This window comes from Sardina pilchardus, chromosome 6, assembly GCF_963854185.1.
Source record: "Sardina pilchardus chromosome 6, fSarPil1.1, whole genome shotgun sequence".
NCBI classification, from domain to species: domain Eukaryota; kingdom Metazoa; phylum Chordata; class Actinopteri; order Clupeiformes; family Clupeidae; genus Sardina; species Sardina pilchardus.
The window spans coordinates 7,372,793-7,387,978 of record NC_084999.1 but is presented as its reverse complement, the minus strand read 5'-3'; the positions used below and the strand labels follow the sequence as shown (position 1 = coordinate 7,387,978).

Sequence of the window (15,186 nt, the reverse complement as noted above, 5' to 3'; positions counted from 1 at the left end):
CGCTTTGTTTAAATATGTCTGTCTCAGTTTGTCAGTTAGTCCACCAGTTTATGTTCTCAATCAAAAGTTTGAACTTTATAACTACTGTAAATAGACCCGAGGTTGTTTTTACTTCAAAGTTATGCTGTACGTAATATCAAACTGTTCTCAGATTCTTTCTGCAAATTCACTTTCTGTTAATCAGAACGCTCATCATTCTTTTTACTGTTCATACCAAAACATGAAGCAGACGGTTACTATCGTTACTATACTATACATTGTTGACTGTGTTCCAGTAATTACAAGTTGTAATGCAGTAATAAGTCTTTTAATTACTTTGCTTCTTCTAATCATTACATTTGATGTACTTTTTAACTAATTGTTGCCCTTTTATAAGTTTATTTACTGTTATTCATGGATGTTGTTTATGTAAAGCCCACTGAATTACCCCTGTGAAATGCGTTATATAAATAAACTTGCCTCTCCATTATTTAAAAAATTCACAGATTCAATATTCAAAAATTCAAAGATTCAAAGATTCAAACTTTATTGTCTAATATGTTGCCATGTTAGAACATTTTATGTTGATTGTAGACAGAGTGTGTGTGATGTGTCCAATATTTAGCCCAATAGAAGCATGTAAAATATAACTGAAGCCCCCCTAAGGAAAACAAATACTTTATACAGTACATCTGTGATTATGCGTAATTATGTTGTCTAAGGACCTTCACCATCAGGGATGTAGTGGTAAAATAAGAGGTGGGTATGAACTATGAATTCTGTGATCATGCTGGGGTGGACTGCGCCATGTGTTATCAGATTTTTAAAAATGGCGTTCAGAACATGTTTGATGATGGTTGAGGTTATTGAGTAATGTTTATAAGCAATGGTGTTAAATGGTTCCTAGAGTGTTGACGAGTGTTCATACTGTGAATGTGAATAATACAGTGCAACTTTTCAATGTTAAAAGTTGCAATTGGTGAATTAACTCTTGACAGGTGGATAAGTAAGGGATAATCAACGACGCGCCGTGCGTTTATAGGAAAATAATGCACGTTCGAAGTGGTAATAAGGACCCGACGCCGCAGGCCGCATTTAGCCTCCACTACATCCCTGTTCACCATGATTGATTTTCAATTTAAGATGTTTAGGAAATATGCAAAACAATGCAATGAATGCAATGAAAAATATGTGCGTAATGTGATTTGCTTGAATTAGATTATACTTGTCTTCATTACTAAACTGAAGTGCACATATCATGATACATTCTGTAAAGTTTGACGATTGCTACATTTCTTCGACACTCTTCCAAGAATATGCACACATTGATAAAGAAAGATGTTCACATAGAGTGAATTCGATTACTGTATAGAACATGCTGTGGCAGCTGCCCCAAGGGCCCCTGCATATCCTGCCTGAGCTGTTGCCACGCCTATACCAGTCAGTACCCCATCAGCTGCTAGCTTTGCCATGATGGCATTTATTGCATACGGACTGACTGCTGCCATCGCAGCTCCTGTACTGACTGCCGTTGCCGTCAGAGCTGCGAGTTGTGCTGCGAGTCCAACTTCAACTGCTGCAGGGGCCATGGCACCCATCACCAAGGAAACCCCTCCTATTGCTCCCATTGCTCCCATTGCTCCTGTCCCTAATATAAGGGAGGCTGCCATAAAAGGATGACTTTTGCACCAGTTCTGCAAGTTCTTGAGCCTTCCCGTGTCCGACAGCAGCTCAGCCACTGCCTTCTCTATCGCTCGTGAGATGCGGTTAGTGAAGTGCCGGTTCTCATTGCGAGCCAAAAGCCTGTCAATCATCCTCAGTAGCTGGGTCACCTGACTGTGGTCTTCTGGATCCCTGTTGTTGAAGGCCAGATAGCGACCATCAAACCTCTCCGCAAGTTCCTGGAGATTCTGGTTTTGATTGATCAAGTCCTGGACTTGAGTTCCCTCCAGCAAGTCTGCATGTGTGAAGATGAGAATGATGTGGCGCCTGACCTCTTCCCCAAATATTTGCTCTATCAAATCTATGCTACGCCAATCCTCCTCTGTGTAGCTATCGAGACTCACCGTCAGCAGCACAACATGGGGCCCAGGGGCGCAGAGTGCAAAGCATCTAACGATCTCTCGTTGCAAATCTTCCTGGGGGATTGGTCTATCAAACAGGCCAGGTGTGTCAATCAAGACCAGATCCCGCCCCTGTACAGTGGCACTTTCTCTCTGGCATTCTACCGTCACAGAGCTCAGGCTGAACTCTGAGCGGAAACTCTCGTTGCCCAGGATGGTGTTTCCTGTGGCACTCTTCCCCGAACCTGTTTTGCCCACAAGTACTATTCGCAGCGCGTTGACAAATCTGTCAACCATCTTCAGCAGCTCAGCCACTTGGCTTTCGTCTTCAGGCTTCTTGTTGTTGATGGTTACAAATCGGTGACTGAATTCCTTTACCAGGTCCTGGATTTTTTGATCCTGTTTCAAAATGAAATCTTGGATGGGTTCTCCTTTCAGCTTGTCAGCATGGGTGAACACGAGTATGGTGCAGTTGGACGCTTCACGACTGAAGAGTTGCTGGATGGTGTTGACTACCTGATGTTCTTCCTCTGTGAAGCGTCCCAGCGGAACGATCAACAGGAGCGCAGACTGTCCTGTTTCTGCTCAGCCTTAGAAAGTTGAGAATCTAATAGAGTGAAGTTTGAATACAGTTATTGAAATGAAAGTTGATGGGTTGAAAAGTTTTAGAATTGATTGCTTTCATAATGCCTCTTTCTTTTTTCTTGGGGGGGGGGGGGGGGGTCCAACACCTGTTTAATGTTTATTCTGACTATGTGATAATGTTCAATTTTATGTACTGTAGTGCTCAACTTCTTACTGCTAACAATAAAACAACAACCACAACAAAGCAAGAAAAGTGTGCAACTACACATAAAACAATGCACAGCTGAAATGATCTTTGAACTGGTGAACTGGTGAACTGGTGAACTTTGCCATTTTACGATCCAACCTATAGCCGAATTCAGGACAATAGGCCAGGCATGAATCCAACAGGCTCAACAAGATCCCAACTGGCACTTGATCGAGTTTAGGAGATATTTGTGAAGATTGTGGTATAATTCGATTACATACCATTTGTGCAGTCTCCTCTCTTCTGACTTCTTTCCATCTTTTTGAAAATTACACTGTGGTGAAATTTGCTGACACCGTTGCGTGCAATTTGAAGAACAACCAAAAAGTGCCACCCTGTCCCTCTGTTGAACAGCCTGTACTGCTGTGTCTCAACACCTTGTCTGCTTTAGTTTGTCTCCACAACCCACTCAAGAACAAGTTCAACAACAAGCTCAACCACTACAATAGCATAGCATGCCACCCAGGGGCATAGCCAAGAGGTTCAAGTTTCTTTATTTGTCATGCGCATAGTCATAGACTTACAACAAGCAGGGAAATTAAATCCTGACTCCACTCAAACTGTGCCATCACCTTCACCTACCATAATAATGATATTATATTAATTAGCAGCATACTTGAGATTAAAGACATGTAGGCGCATTTGGTTTGTCACATACAGTAACTTAAAGATCGTTCTTATTCTCTTGTTCAGTTCTGCACTGAACTTAGGAACCTCAGGCACATATTAAAAAAAAAAACACACATATGAATTTGGCCTATTGATTATTAGTGGTTTGTTGAAAACTCTGTCATTTTGTCTGTGAAGGATTGGATTTGTAGGCGCATTTTTTTGATCAAATTGAAATTACAGTTCCAGGTACCAAATTTGTTCCAATGGTCCTGCCCTTCCGTAACCTTTCCCAGTTGATCTAGAACTTAGGTGGTGGGCCTGGTCTTAAAACAACCGAAACTGTTTAATAACAGAATATAGCTGCTTCAACTATGTTTTGATTTGACCTTGAGATAACTGGCAAGCTTTTGTGCGAAATGCCAAGCAAGCCGACTAATAAGCCTACTGAAATCTCTCAGCTTTATGCTATTATTGTGGTTTGAAAGGAAATGTCAAAGCAACAATTTACTCCATTTATCATCCACAAATAGGCTCTTGCTAGACTGGAGTTCCCTGTTAAACAGGTTTACTTCATCTTGACATAGGAACAAGACATCATGTACTTTTACTTTATTAAGATCTATTACACTTAAATTGAGAATTATGTTTAGAAACGTGTATTTATACAGTTTATTAGGAATTACCATAACAAATCCCAATTTAATCCGTCATTGTCTACTAATCCAATGTCTTAATTCCTTATTTCCATTTCAGAATGTTGGCAACCTGATTTTGCTATTGTCGAATGTCCATGTTTTGCTAATCATAGCATTCTGATTTTCTTTATATTTCCCATAGTATGCCAACTTTTTTGGAAACAAAGGGTTTCAAGTTGACTCCCTCCAACTGTTTCTACTGCCTGAAACTGTTTCAAAATAAAAGTCCTCACTAAAATAATTCACTTTTAATTAATTCAACTATTTAAACTACTCAACTATTTAACTGTTCAGCCATGTTTGATGCTCATTGACCTCAATGCAAATCAAAAAGGCTAATAGGACTACTGGAAAAAGCACCATGCCAATCTCTAGCTATGGTGAGGGTATGTGATGATGTGGGGCTATTTTAATTCCAAAGGCCAAGGGAACTTTATCAGGATGCATAATATCCTGGATCCATGAAATAGCTAGCCTTTAAAAATAAAAATCTGCCCGCCCCTATGTTAACCCTATGTGTTAAATTCCCATAGGGTTACATAGGGGGTCAAATACTTCCTTCCCTTAGCATTTAAGGAAAACATTTATTTATTTACGATACATTCTTCAATCACAAAGAAAATTGGCGTCCTTGGCGGTTTTATTTTTACTCATTTTTTTAATTAAGGCATTAAGATCAATTGTCAAATGATGATTTTATATTCCTGTTTTAGCATGGTATCACATACATATGCTCCTCACTGTATCATGATACAGTATAATCAAGAGACATGTAAAGTTTGATGATTGCAACATTTCTTTGACACTCTTCCAAGAATGTGCACGCATTGATAAAGAAAGATATTCACATAGTGAGAATTCACATGATTACTGTAAAGAACATGCTGCAGCAGCTGCCCCAAAGGTCCCTGCATATCCTGCCTTAGTTGATGCCAGCCCTATACCAGTCAGTAGCCCATCAGCTGATAGCTTCGCCATGATGGCATTTATTGCATTCGGACCGACGGCAGCTGCGAGCTCTGCGAGCTGTGCTGCGAGTCCAACTTCAACTGCAGGGGTCATGGCACCCATCACTATGGAAACCCCTCCCATTGCTCCCATTGCTCCTGCCCCTAATATAAGGGAGGCTGCAATATAAGGATGACTTTGGCACCAGTTCTGCAAGTTCTTGAGCCTTCCCGTGTCTGAAAGCAGCTCAGCCACTGCCTTTTCTATCGCTCGTGAGATGTGGTTGGTGAAGTGCTGGTTGTCATTGCGAGACAACAGGCTGTCAATCATCTTCAGTAGCTGGGTCACCTGGCTGTGGTCTTCTGGATCCCTGTTTTCGTTGTTGAAGGCCAGACAGCGACCATCAAACCTCTCCACAAGTTCCTGGAGATTCTGGTTTTGACTGATCAAGTCCTGGACTTGAGTTCCCTCCAGCGAGTCTGCATGTGTGAAGATGAGAATGATGTGGCGTCTGACCTCTTCCTCAAATATTTGCTCTATCAAATCTATGCTACGCCAATCCTCCTCTGTGTAGTTATCGAGCCTCACCGTCAGCAGCACAACATGGGGCCCAGGGGAGCAGAATGTAAAACACCTTACAATCTCTCGTTGCAAATCTTCCTGGGGGATTGATGTATCAAACAGGCCAGGTGTGTCAATCACCGCCCCTGTACAGTGGCACTTTCTCTCTGGCATTCTACCGTCACAGAGCTCAGGCTGAACTCTGAGCGGAAACTCTCGGTGCCCAGGATGGTGTTTCCTGTGGCACTCTTCCCTGTACCTGTTTTGCCCACAAGTACTATTCGTAGCGGGTTGACAAAACTGTCAACCATCTTCAGCAGCTCAGCCACTTGGCTTTCGTCTTCAGGCTTCTTGTTGTTGATGGTTACAAATCGGTGACTGAATTCCTTTACCAGGTCCTGGATTTTTTTTATCCTGTTTCAAAATGAAATCTTGGATGGGTTCTCCTTTCAGCTTGTCAGCATGGGTGAACACGAGTATGGTGCAGTTGGACGCTTCACGACTGAAGAGTTGCTGGATGGTGTTGACGGCCTGACGTTCTTCCTCTGTGAAGCGTCCCAGCGGAACGATCAATAGGAGCGCAGACCGGTGGCCTGGTGAAAACAGCTCACGGCACCCCTGCACTTCCTGTTGAACAGCATCCTGGGATGGCACAGCGTTGGAGAACCCAGGTGTGTCCACCACAAGCAGATGTCTGCCTTGCACAGTGGCACGCTCTCTCTGACACGCTTTAGTCACCAAGCTTGTACTGAGCTGTGAGTGGAAATTCTTTCTGCCCAATATGGTGTTTCCTGTTGCACTCTTGCCTGCCCTTGACCTACCTACCAACACCAGTCTCAGTTCGGTGGGTGAGGGATCTGTTTTTGTGGAGGGGTCAGGTGTCAGTGACGTTCTCCCCATTCCTCTTTTGTCCTGTTTCTGCTCAGCCTTAGAAAGTTGAGAATCTAATAGAGTGAAGTTGCAATACAGTTATTGAAATGAAAGTTCTTTCTTTTTTTTTTTGGGGGGGGGGGGGTGTCCAAAGTAGCCTAGGCCTACTTGGAACACCTGTTTAATGTTTATTCTGACTATGTGATTATGTTCAATTTTATATAGTGCTCAACTTCTTACTGCTAACAATAAAAAACCAACCACAACAAAACAAGAAAAGTGTGCGACTACACATAAAACAATGCACAGCTGAAATTGTGCTATCCATCTTTTTGAAAATGACACTGTATGGTGAAATTTGCTGACACAGTTGCATGCGATTTGAAGAACACACAAAAAGTGCCACCCTGTCCCTGTTGAACAGCCTGTACTGCACTGTCCCAATTCCTTGTCTGCTTTAGTTCGTACCCACAACCCACTCATACAACAAGCTCAACAAGTACCGTAGCATAGCAAGCCAGCCAGGGGCATAGCCAAGGGGATCAAGTTCAAGTTAATTTTGAATTAATTTGTCCCATGCATAGTCATAGACTTACAACAAGCAGTGAAATTGAATCCTGACTTCACTCCAACTGTGCCATCACCTACCATAATAATGATATTATATTAATTTGCAGCATACTTAAGATTAAAGACATGTAGGCTCATCTGGTTTGTCACATACAGTAACTTAAAAGATTGTTTTGATTCTCTTGTTCAGTTCTGCCCTGAACTTAGGAACCTCAGACACATATAAGTAAAAAAAAAAAAAAAAAACACACATATGAATATGGCCTATTGATTATTAAATGGTTTGTTGGAATCTGTCCTTTTGTCTGAGGATTGGAGTTGTAGGCACATATTTAGGAAATTACAGTTCCAGGTACCAATTTTTTTTTAACTCTCTGAGAGTGAGATATCGAGACTTCTGACATGTAGACATCATACATGCCTCTTGGACCTTATCAAATTTGACTCCTTCTCTCTTGCCCCCTCCAAGGTAGCGAGAAGTGTAGGAATAATGATCGATGACCAACTAACCTTCTCTGATACATTGCATTGGTTACCTGGTCATGTCGCTTCACACTATATGACCTATAAAATCAGGCTGTATATGACTCAATATGCCACCCAACTCCTGATTCCAGCCATGGTCATTTCATGACTCGACTTCTGTAACTGCCACCTGACAGGCCTCCCAGCCTGCACATGAAACCCTTCCAGTTGATCTTCTAGACTCTAGAACCGTTGAGAAACCCTAAGTTTTAGATTCTAGAACTTGGTGGGCCTGATGAGATGAGACCTTTAAAAAAAAAAAAAAAACGTTTAATAACAGAATATAGCTGCTTAAACTATGTTTTGATTATAGCCTACTAAATGACAAGCATAACTGTTACATTGAGATAACTGGCAAGCTTTTGTTTGAAATGCCAAGCAAGCCGACTAATACTGAAATCTCTCAGCTTTATGCTATCATTGTGATTTGAAAGGAAATGTCAAAGCAACAACTTACTCCATTTATCATCCACAAATAGGCTCTTGTTAGACTGGAGTTTCCTGTTAAACATGTTTACTTCATCTTGACATGCGAACAAGGCTTCATGTACTTTTACTTTATTAAGATTTATTACACTTCAATTGCCAATTATGTTTAGATAGACTGATCTGTTTTCATAAATGTATATTTGTTAGACCATAACAAAGCCCAATTTAACCCGTAGTTGTCTATACTAATCTTATGTCTTAATTCCTTATTTCCATTTCAGAAAGTTAGCAACCTGATTTTGTCGTCGTCAAATTTCCATGCTTTGCAAATCATAGCATGATCTTCTTTGATTTTCTTTTTTTTGGAAAGAAAGGGTTTCAAGTTTCAAGTTCCTTTACTTGTCACATGCACAGTCATACAATACAACAAGCAATAAAATGAATCTGACTCCACTCCAACTGTGCTAATAGGATAATAAGTTAAGTTATAGAATAAAAGTTCAGTTTAAAACATGAATAAATAAGAAGCAAAAGATACAGATTTGCCAACCAGACTAAAACCTTGTACTGCTAAAGTGCTCACTAAAAGTTGATCCAGGGCTTAAAGTGCAAGGTGCATTGTGAAGTTCATGAGGGAGGTGCATCATGTTTTGATTCAGGAGCCTAACAGCTTGTGGATAAAAGTAAAAGGTATGTGAATGGTTACCACAGAAACACTTACACTTACAACCTGAGCAGGTGGACATTTATTCAAATACACTGATTTATGTACTCTGGGTAGTTGTGGCATACAGCACATTGTGTGTGTGTGTGTGTGTGTGTGTGTGTATCCTGATGAAACCCATGACCTTAAATGTGTTAGAACCCGTCTTTTCCTTGTACTAGCACCAGTATACACATTGTGTAGCATGCATGTTTTTCTATTTTACAGCCTATTTACGGCAAGCATCAATTTCCGGCTCAGACAGAACGAGCTGTGATGTGGAACCAGTTCTAGAAAAGGGCATCTCAAGCGCCCTGATGCTTCGTGACCTTACACTGGTTTACAAGTAAACAATCTTATGTCCTCACAAAGCTGAAAGTGTGTCCTCCTAGTCATTCTGACACTGTGTGGGCAGGCTTGGAAACAAGGAGACGTCTGTCCTGACTGATTCGACTGACATTTCACCCCATCTGTGACAGAAAACCCTGCCTCACCCTGACATTCCAAAGACTATGACACATTTCCATCACACAAAGTTACAGATGATACTGTATATCTATAACACTTATTATAACACATCAATTTATCAAGCATATTAAGAAATAGGCATAGAATGATTTGACAGTGTAAAAGTATATTTTCATTTGTCCCAAAGGCACAAACAATTTTGTGCTTCATGTCCTCAGAATAAAAGAATGAGGTTATATCTCTGTCTTCATTACTAGTCCACCTCCATTTAGTATGTCACAGCATACATATTTAGAGTCAACGTTTACAGCGTTTCAGTCCAAATCTAGTGAAACATACCCATAAAAACAAGCAAAACCCACCAACAGGCCAGTTGGCACTGACTAATGCTCTATGATCTTTGAGAATGAAAGGTGTGTTTAGTTGTGGCAATTTGTTGCATATTGTTATATTGTCATCTACTGTTTAAGTCAAAAACTTCAGTAGTTGTAGGCTACTTTAACAATTTGACATTTTAGATGTAATTATTCATTAACTTATGAATGACACTGAATTGATTGTGATTATGAGTGAGTGTCTTGTGTATTAGGTGTAAGTGTGAGTGTGTGTCTTGTGAGGATGAAACCCATGACATTAAAGGTCGCATCAGCGATTGCAGGTGACATCACTTCTGTTGGTTGTTTGAATCGAGATCCCAAACAAACCAAGCTATCTCACCCCTCCCTTCCGTGTGTCATGCATCATGCAAAAAAAAAAATGACTTGCACGAGTGAGAAACTCCACAACACTCACCCCCTGTCGGTGATTGGCTGGAGCACTATTTGTTTTGGTTTTGAGTGGTTGGCAGCACCGATTGTTGTTGTGTACAGATCTCAGAGCCTCGGCTGCCTACAGAGACACATTTTTGATGGCCTGCTTATGGGGCGGGCAGCTAGCGGAACGCGAGGAAAGATTAGATGAGTGTGTGTGATCATTTATGTTTGGGCCTGCAATCGCTGATATAACCTTTGAACTCGTCAGAAGCTTACACTTTCAGTTGTACTACGGCAACAGTGTGTACATTTGGTTTGGAACACATTTTGCATGATATGACATAACCCAGTTATTATTAGTGTCATGCCCCCCCCCCCCCCCCAAAAAAAGTGTAAGATTCTGTCTCTCTCTCTCTCTCTCTCTCTCTCCCTCTCTCTCTCTCTCTCTCTCTGTGGCACTGCAGATTCAGAGCCAAATAAACCACTGCAAAGTCAGAGTGACTCAGCTAAAGCTGCTGGCTGTCTGATCTTTGATTTAGCACGGAAGTACTGGTAGTGAACACACACAAAGACACTATATAAACAGGCCTATTGGACATTTAAACAAATAAGCAAGAATTTACAGACATACACACAGTGTGTGTGTGTGTGTGTGTGTGTGTGTGTGTGTGTGAATTTGTGGCGTGTGTGTGTGTGTGTGTGTGTGTGTGTGTGAGAGGGGATATGACTAGGGTAAATATTGCAGTTAATGGAACTAAGCTGTCCTTTATCTACACAAAACAGACAATCTGATAAAGCTCAACAGACTCATTAGTTGGAAAAGCTGACAGTATACAGCACATGACTTATCATGAATATTCAGTCAGCTGAGGTTGTCATTTCACAGACACGCTGTGACAGACACGTAGGCCTGCACCCCTACCCCCTCACACATATGCACAAACACACACACAAAGAGAGAGAGCATGAGAGAGGGAGAAAGCATGAGAGAGAAAGAGAGTGAGAAAGAGAGAGAGAGAGAGAGCATAAACATTCCACTGACAAAAACCAAAAGGCCCTGAAGGGAAGCACTATCAATCACAGAATGATCTACATCCTGGGATCAACCATATTCCCTTCGCAACACCAGGCATTCACTGTGCAGGACCAAGGTTGGAGCTTACCCAGTAATGACATAGCCTATTGCCCAGTAGGCTAACTATCACATCCTGTTACCCAATGTCATAACCTCCATGCTGGAGATTGTTTCAATCTGAGTGTGTTTCACCATAGTCAAAGATCTCATAGCCTCTCTACTGGAGACCGTGTTCAACCTTAGACCTGAGTGTTCAACCCCCTTTCTCCCAATTTGCTAGCCAATTATACACCTGTTATCTAGTAGCAATGATAATACAGATGCAATAGCAGATATGATACCAGTTTCTCAGAGACATCTTTCATATAGGTTACAAGCTTATCAACATCATCTTCACAAATTAAAATGTCACTCATTAAAAATGGCTCCGAGTCCGAAATGGACTCGTTCCCCAGTAGGCCCATAGAATTTAAGATAGAATTTTAGTTCAAAACACTAACAGCCTAAAGTTCCAAATTTTGCGCTAGAATGTAGCCTAGGCTACAACTGACAATCTTCCTGGCGTCTCTGTAGGCTACATTGATCAATTTAGCAGTTTTACATAATGTAGGTAAGTATTATACTGTATTCAGTATAATACTGAACTATAATAGTAGCCTAGTCTTTTATCAGCGTTAGTGTGGGACGAGTCATAGGCTATATGAGCGCAATCGTCGCCGGGCTACAGCTTACTGATAAGGGCGCATGACGGTTTTGACTGGTAGCCTATCACTGCGCTGCCTTCCAACCTTTCTGTGTGCCCGATATCGGCGCATCCACTTGTTGAGTTCAAACAGTCCAGTGGTAGAAGGCCCACACTATTTAAAGGGCGGAAACATGGCTCGAGGTTTAGTCAAACGAGAATCCGTCGAGTCGGAGATGCATAAGTCAGAAGACCAAAGTAAGACTTTTGTTTACACGAAGAAGAGGGGGTATGATGTCACACGCAACCCCCACCTCAACAAGGTAACAACACAAAACCTTTTATGTAGTCCTACCGCTAGTTCTCTTTAGTTTCAGCGCGGTTGCTATGCCCGGTGCCGCTCAGGCTCTGTACCAACACGGTTAAGTATATCGGTGTTGTGACAAGCTATATTTAGATTTAAAGGAGCCACGCACCTATTCTTGCCTAGATTGAGCCTCCGAAATCCCCATAGAGGTCCTGTTAGCTATTCAAGCAGAGCCTTTAGGTAATAGAATTGGGCACGTTTAACACTGCCAATAAATAGGCTAGAAACTAGATGACTATAAAATCACATTTGATTTCCATATACAGCTAGCCCTATAGGCTACTGTAGCCTATGCCTAATAATGGGCTTGTTAACATATAGCCTCCTCGTCCTCAGCTGGGTCAGGTGATGTAAACCAGACTGTAAGATGTAGCCTAAACCATGGCTGAGGAAGAGATCATTTAAGAATGGACAACTGTTAAGTAAATATTATCAGATACTTAGCATATCTTTTATTTTATAGCCATGCACTTGTTGTGCTTGTGTGAAAGTGTCAGACGTGATTTGAGACGTGACTAGCAAACAATCTAGGGATTTATAGTTTTATAATCGGGTGATCTCCCATCTCAATCTAATAGCACAGTGTCAAGGTGCGTTATCTTATCAGAGCATAAGGCAATATTTGTCTTTGCAATTCTATCCGTGACTTGTGCAATTAATTGCCATGACGGTTTAAAGTGAGTAAGCTACCTTTTAACTTCAGAGAAGTAATGCAAGCAATGTGAGGACACCCTTTTTGAGAGTAGGAAAAGCACAACAATTGATGAGGAAGAATGACTAAGCATAGATGTCAAGCATTGTAGAGGAAGTGAAAGAGATATCTTAAAGACACAGACATTGTTTAAACATAAAAACACACTGGGTTTGTGATTTTCAACGTGGGATTTAACTGAAGTAGAGGTTTAAACATTTTGTTCAAATTAATTAAACAAACCATCTCTTGGACTCTTCTTGAATCTGCTACACTAAAATGTATCACTATCAACACACCCTGACATCAGGATTCTTCTTGAGAGACTTCCCCTCTTGGAAATGATTTTGCATTCATAGCACTTTGAAGGGAAGGACATGGTGAAAGTTTGCAAGAACTGCTGATGGAGCTCTATCTTACTGTATAGGCTGGTCTCTCTCTTAAACAGCCCTGTTTGGCTCTCTCAGTAGCCTAGTGTGGGCGTAGGTACAGTAGTCTGTTGCCGTGATAGCCGACTTAATGGGCTTTAGGTTAGGGCTAAGTTTAGTGCTGCACTGTTACATGCAATGTGTTGGAAAGTTCTTGCACATCATCCTGGCGTGTTATCTTTATGGCCAAGGTAAACCTATACTTTCAGCGTGTCATTAAGAAGTCAGCTGATCAGGGCTTTTGGCCTTGACTAGAATTGTGATATGTTTGAAGGACTGAAAACATATTTGCTGATGGAGATTTTTGCAAATAGGCCTAGTCATTTGGCCTTTCAGATTGTTTCCAAATGTCAACCTTCATTCCCAACAGCCTCTTTTTTCCTCATGTTGCCTGCTCCCTGCCTTTTGGCATAACAGTTGTTTTTACCTTGAGATTGCCAAAGTTAGGACAGATTGCAACATCGCTGTCATCTGCAGGGTCAGTAAACTTAATGGGCCTTATCCTACACTTGGCAGAAAGTGCAGCACAAGGCTTGTTCTTATTTTACACTCAATAAAGGGATGAATTATCACCATGCACTCCACTTTCTATTTCTTTTTTCTTTTTTTTTTAAAAGTATATTTCTTTGAGGATTTTATGCCTTTAATCAGATAGGATAGTAGAGAATGACAGGAAGTGAGTGGGAGAGAGAGTTGGGGTGGTATCCAGAAAGGACCACGGGGTGGGAATTGAATCCAAGTCACAGGCGCGTGGCGCAGGTGCCCCAGCCAATCGCACCACGGCTGGGGCCACCCTGCACTCAGAGGTGTGGCAATTAACGACATAAGGTGTGGTCTTACACATGATCCAAAGTTCAGCAAAGTTTAGTGGAATCCCTGTCTTCCGTATGGGCACTGTTTGAAGTTGTGCTGCTTACTATTAAAGGGAATGACAGATGTCAAACTGATTGGTTTATAGGATGTTACACCCAAAACAAACCCATGACTGATTTAGAAACAGAATAACAACCCTTTCGAACAATGCGCCCGGCATCTGATCACAAAATCGCGCCGAATGTGGACTGGACACGTCCTAAATGTTTTTAAGCTTTGCACCTCTGACTATCCGTTTCTGATTGCCAACATATGGCTCAATGGTTGCTGGCTTCATTTCCCTGTCCAAGGTCCTGATCAAGCCCGGGAGAACAAGGCATGCAATCAGGGTGCTACCATAGGGTGTTACAAACAAATGCAGTCTAACAGTGTTAAGGAAATTGGTTCACTAGATCTATTTTAGATATACTGTATAAGCCTATTACGCTATATGTTGCATTTTGACACAACACCCTCTTACGATTTTCACAGTGTTCATAGTTTATAGAGCTTCTTTTGCCTTGCAAGACCTGGTGAAACTACACTACACACAAGTTACCTATGTTGTAATCACCTGCTTAATCCCTTGATTAAATAGAACTTGAAAAGCTTTGGAAAAGCTGAATGGATCTTCATTCAGTTGGCGTACGTGCGTTTCTGAAGCACAATTGCCTGGTAAAGCTGTTCAGCTCATACACTCAACGGCCTGCCTCTGTGTCTGGCAATACGTCTTTCTGCCTGCTTGCTACTTTTCTGGTAGCCTGCCTGCCTGCCTGCCTGCCTGCCTGCCTGTCTGCCTGCCTGCCTGCCTGCCTGTCTGCTTGTCTGCCTGCCTGTTTGCCTGTCTGTCTGCCTGCCTGTTTGCCTGTCTGCCTGCCTGCCTGCCTGCCTGCCTGTCTGCTTGTCTGCCTGTCTGCCTGTCTGTGTGACTACAGCTGGTTGCCTCACTATAGATAAGGCAGTGGACAGTGCAGATTCAAACATCATGTCTGTTGGATCACGGCCAATAAGCAGGGCCTTGCTGACAACACATAACGCTGTCTGTCATGAAGGTTTATTACTCTAGCTTTGGCACAGGTGTGGG

The 15,186-nt window shown here is 41.8% G+C and overlaps 1 protein-coding gene and 1 pseudogene across 1 annotated transcript in view; one reads left to right on the top strand and one right to left on the bottom strand.

Annotated features, from left to right (window-relative positions):
- Positions 1-515: 515 nt before the first annotated feature.
- Positions 516-6,590, bottom strand: LOC134082286 (GTPase IMAP family member 8-like; annotated as a pseudogene).
- Positions 6,591-11,908: 5,318 nt separating this feature from the next.
- Positions 11,909-15,186, top strand: part of me1 (malic enzyme 1, NADP(+)-dependent, cytosolic) — a 119,521-nt gene continuing 116,243 nt past the window's right edge. Inside the window, exon 1 of the mRNA XM_062538251.1 lies at positions 11,909-12,087. Within this exon, the coding sequence (XP_062394235.1) occupies positions 11,959-12,087 (129 nt within the window). The 5' untranslated portion in view covers positions 11,909-11,958. The remainder of the gene's footprint in view (positions 12,088-15,186) is intronic.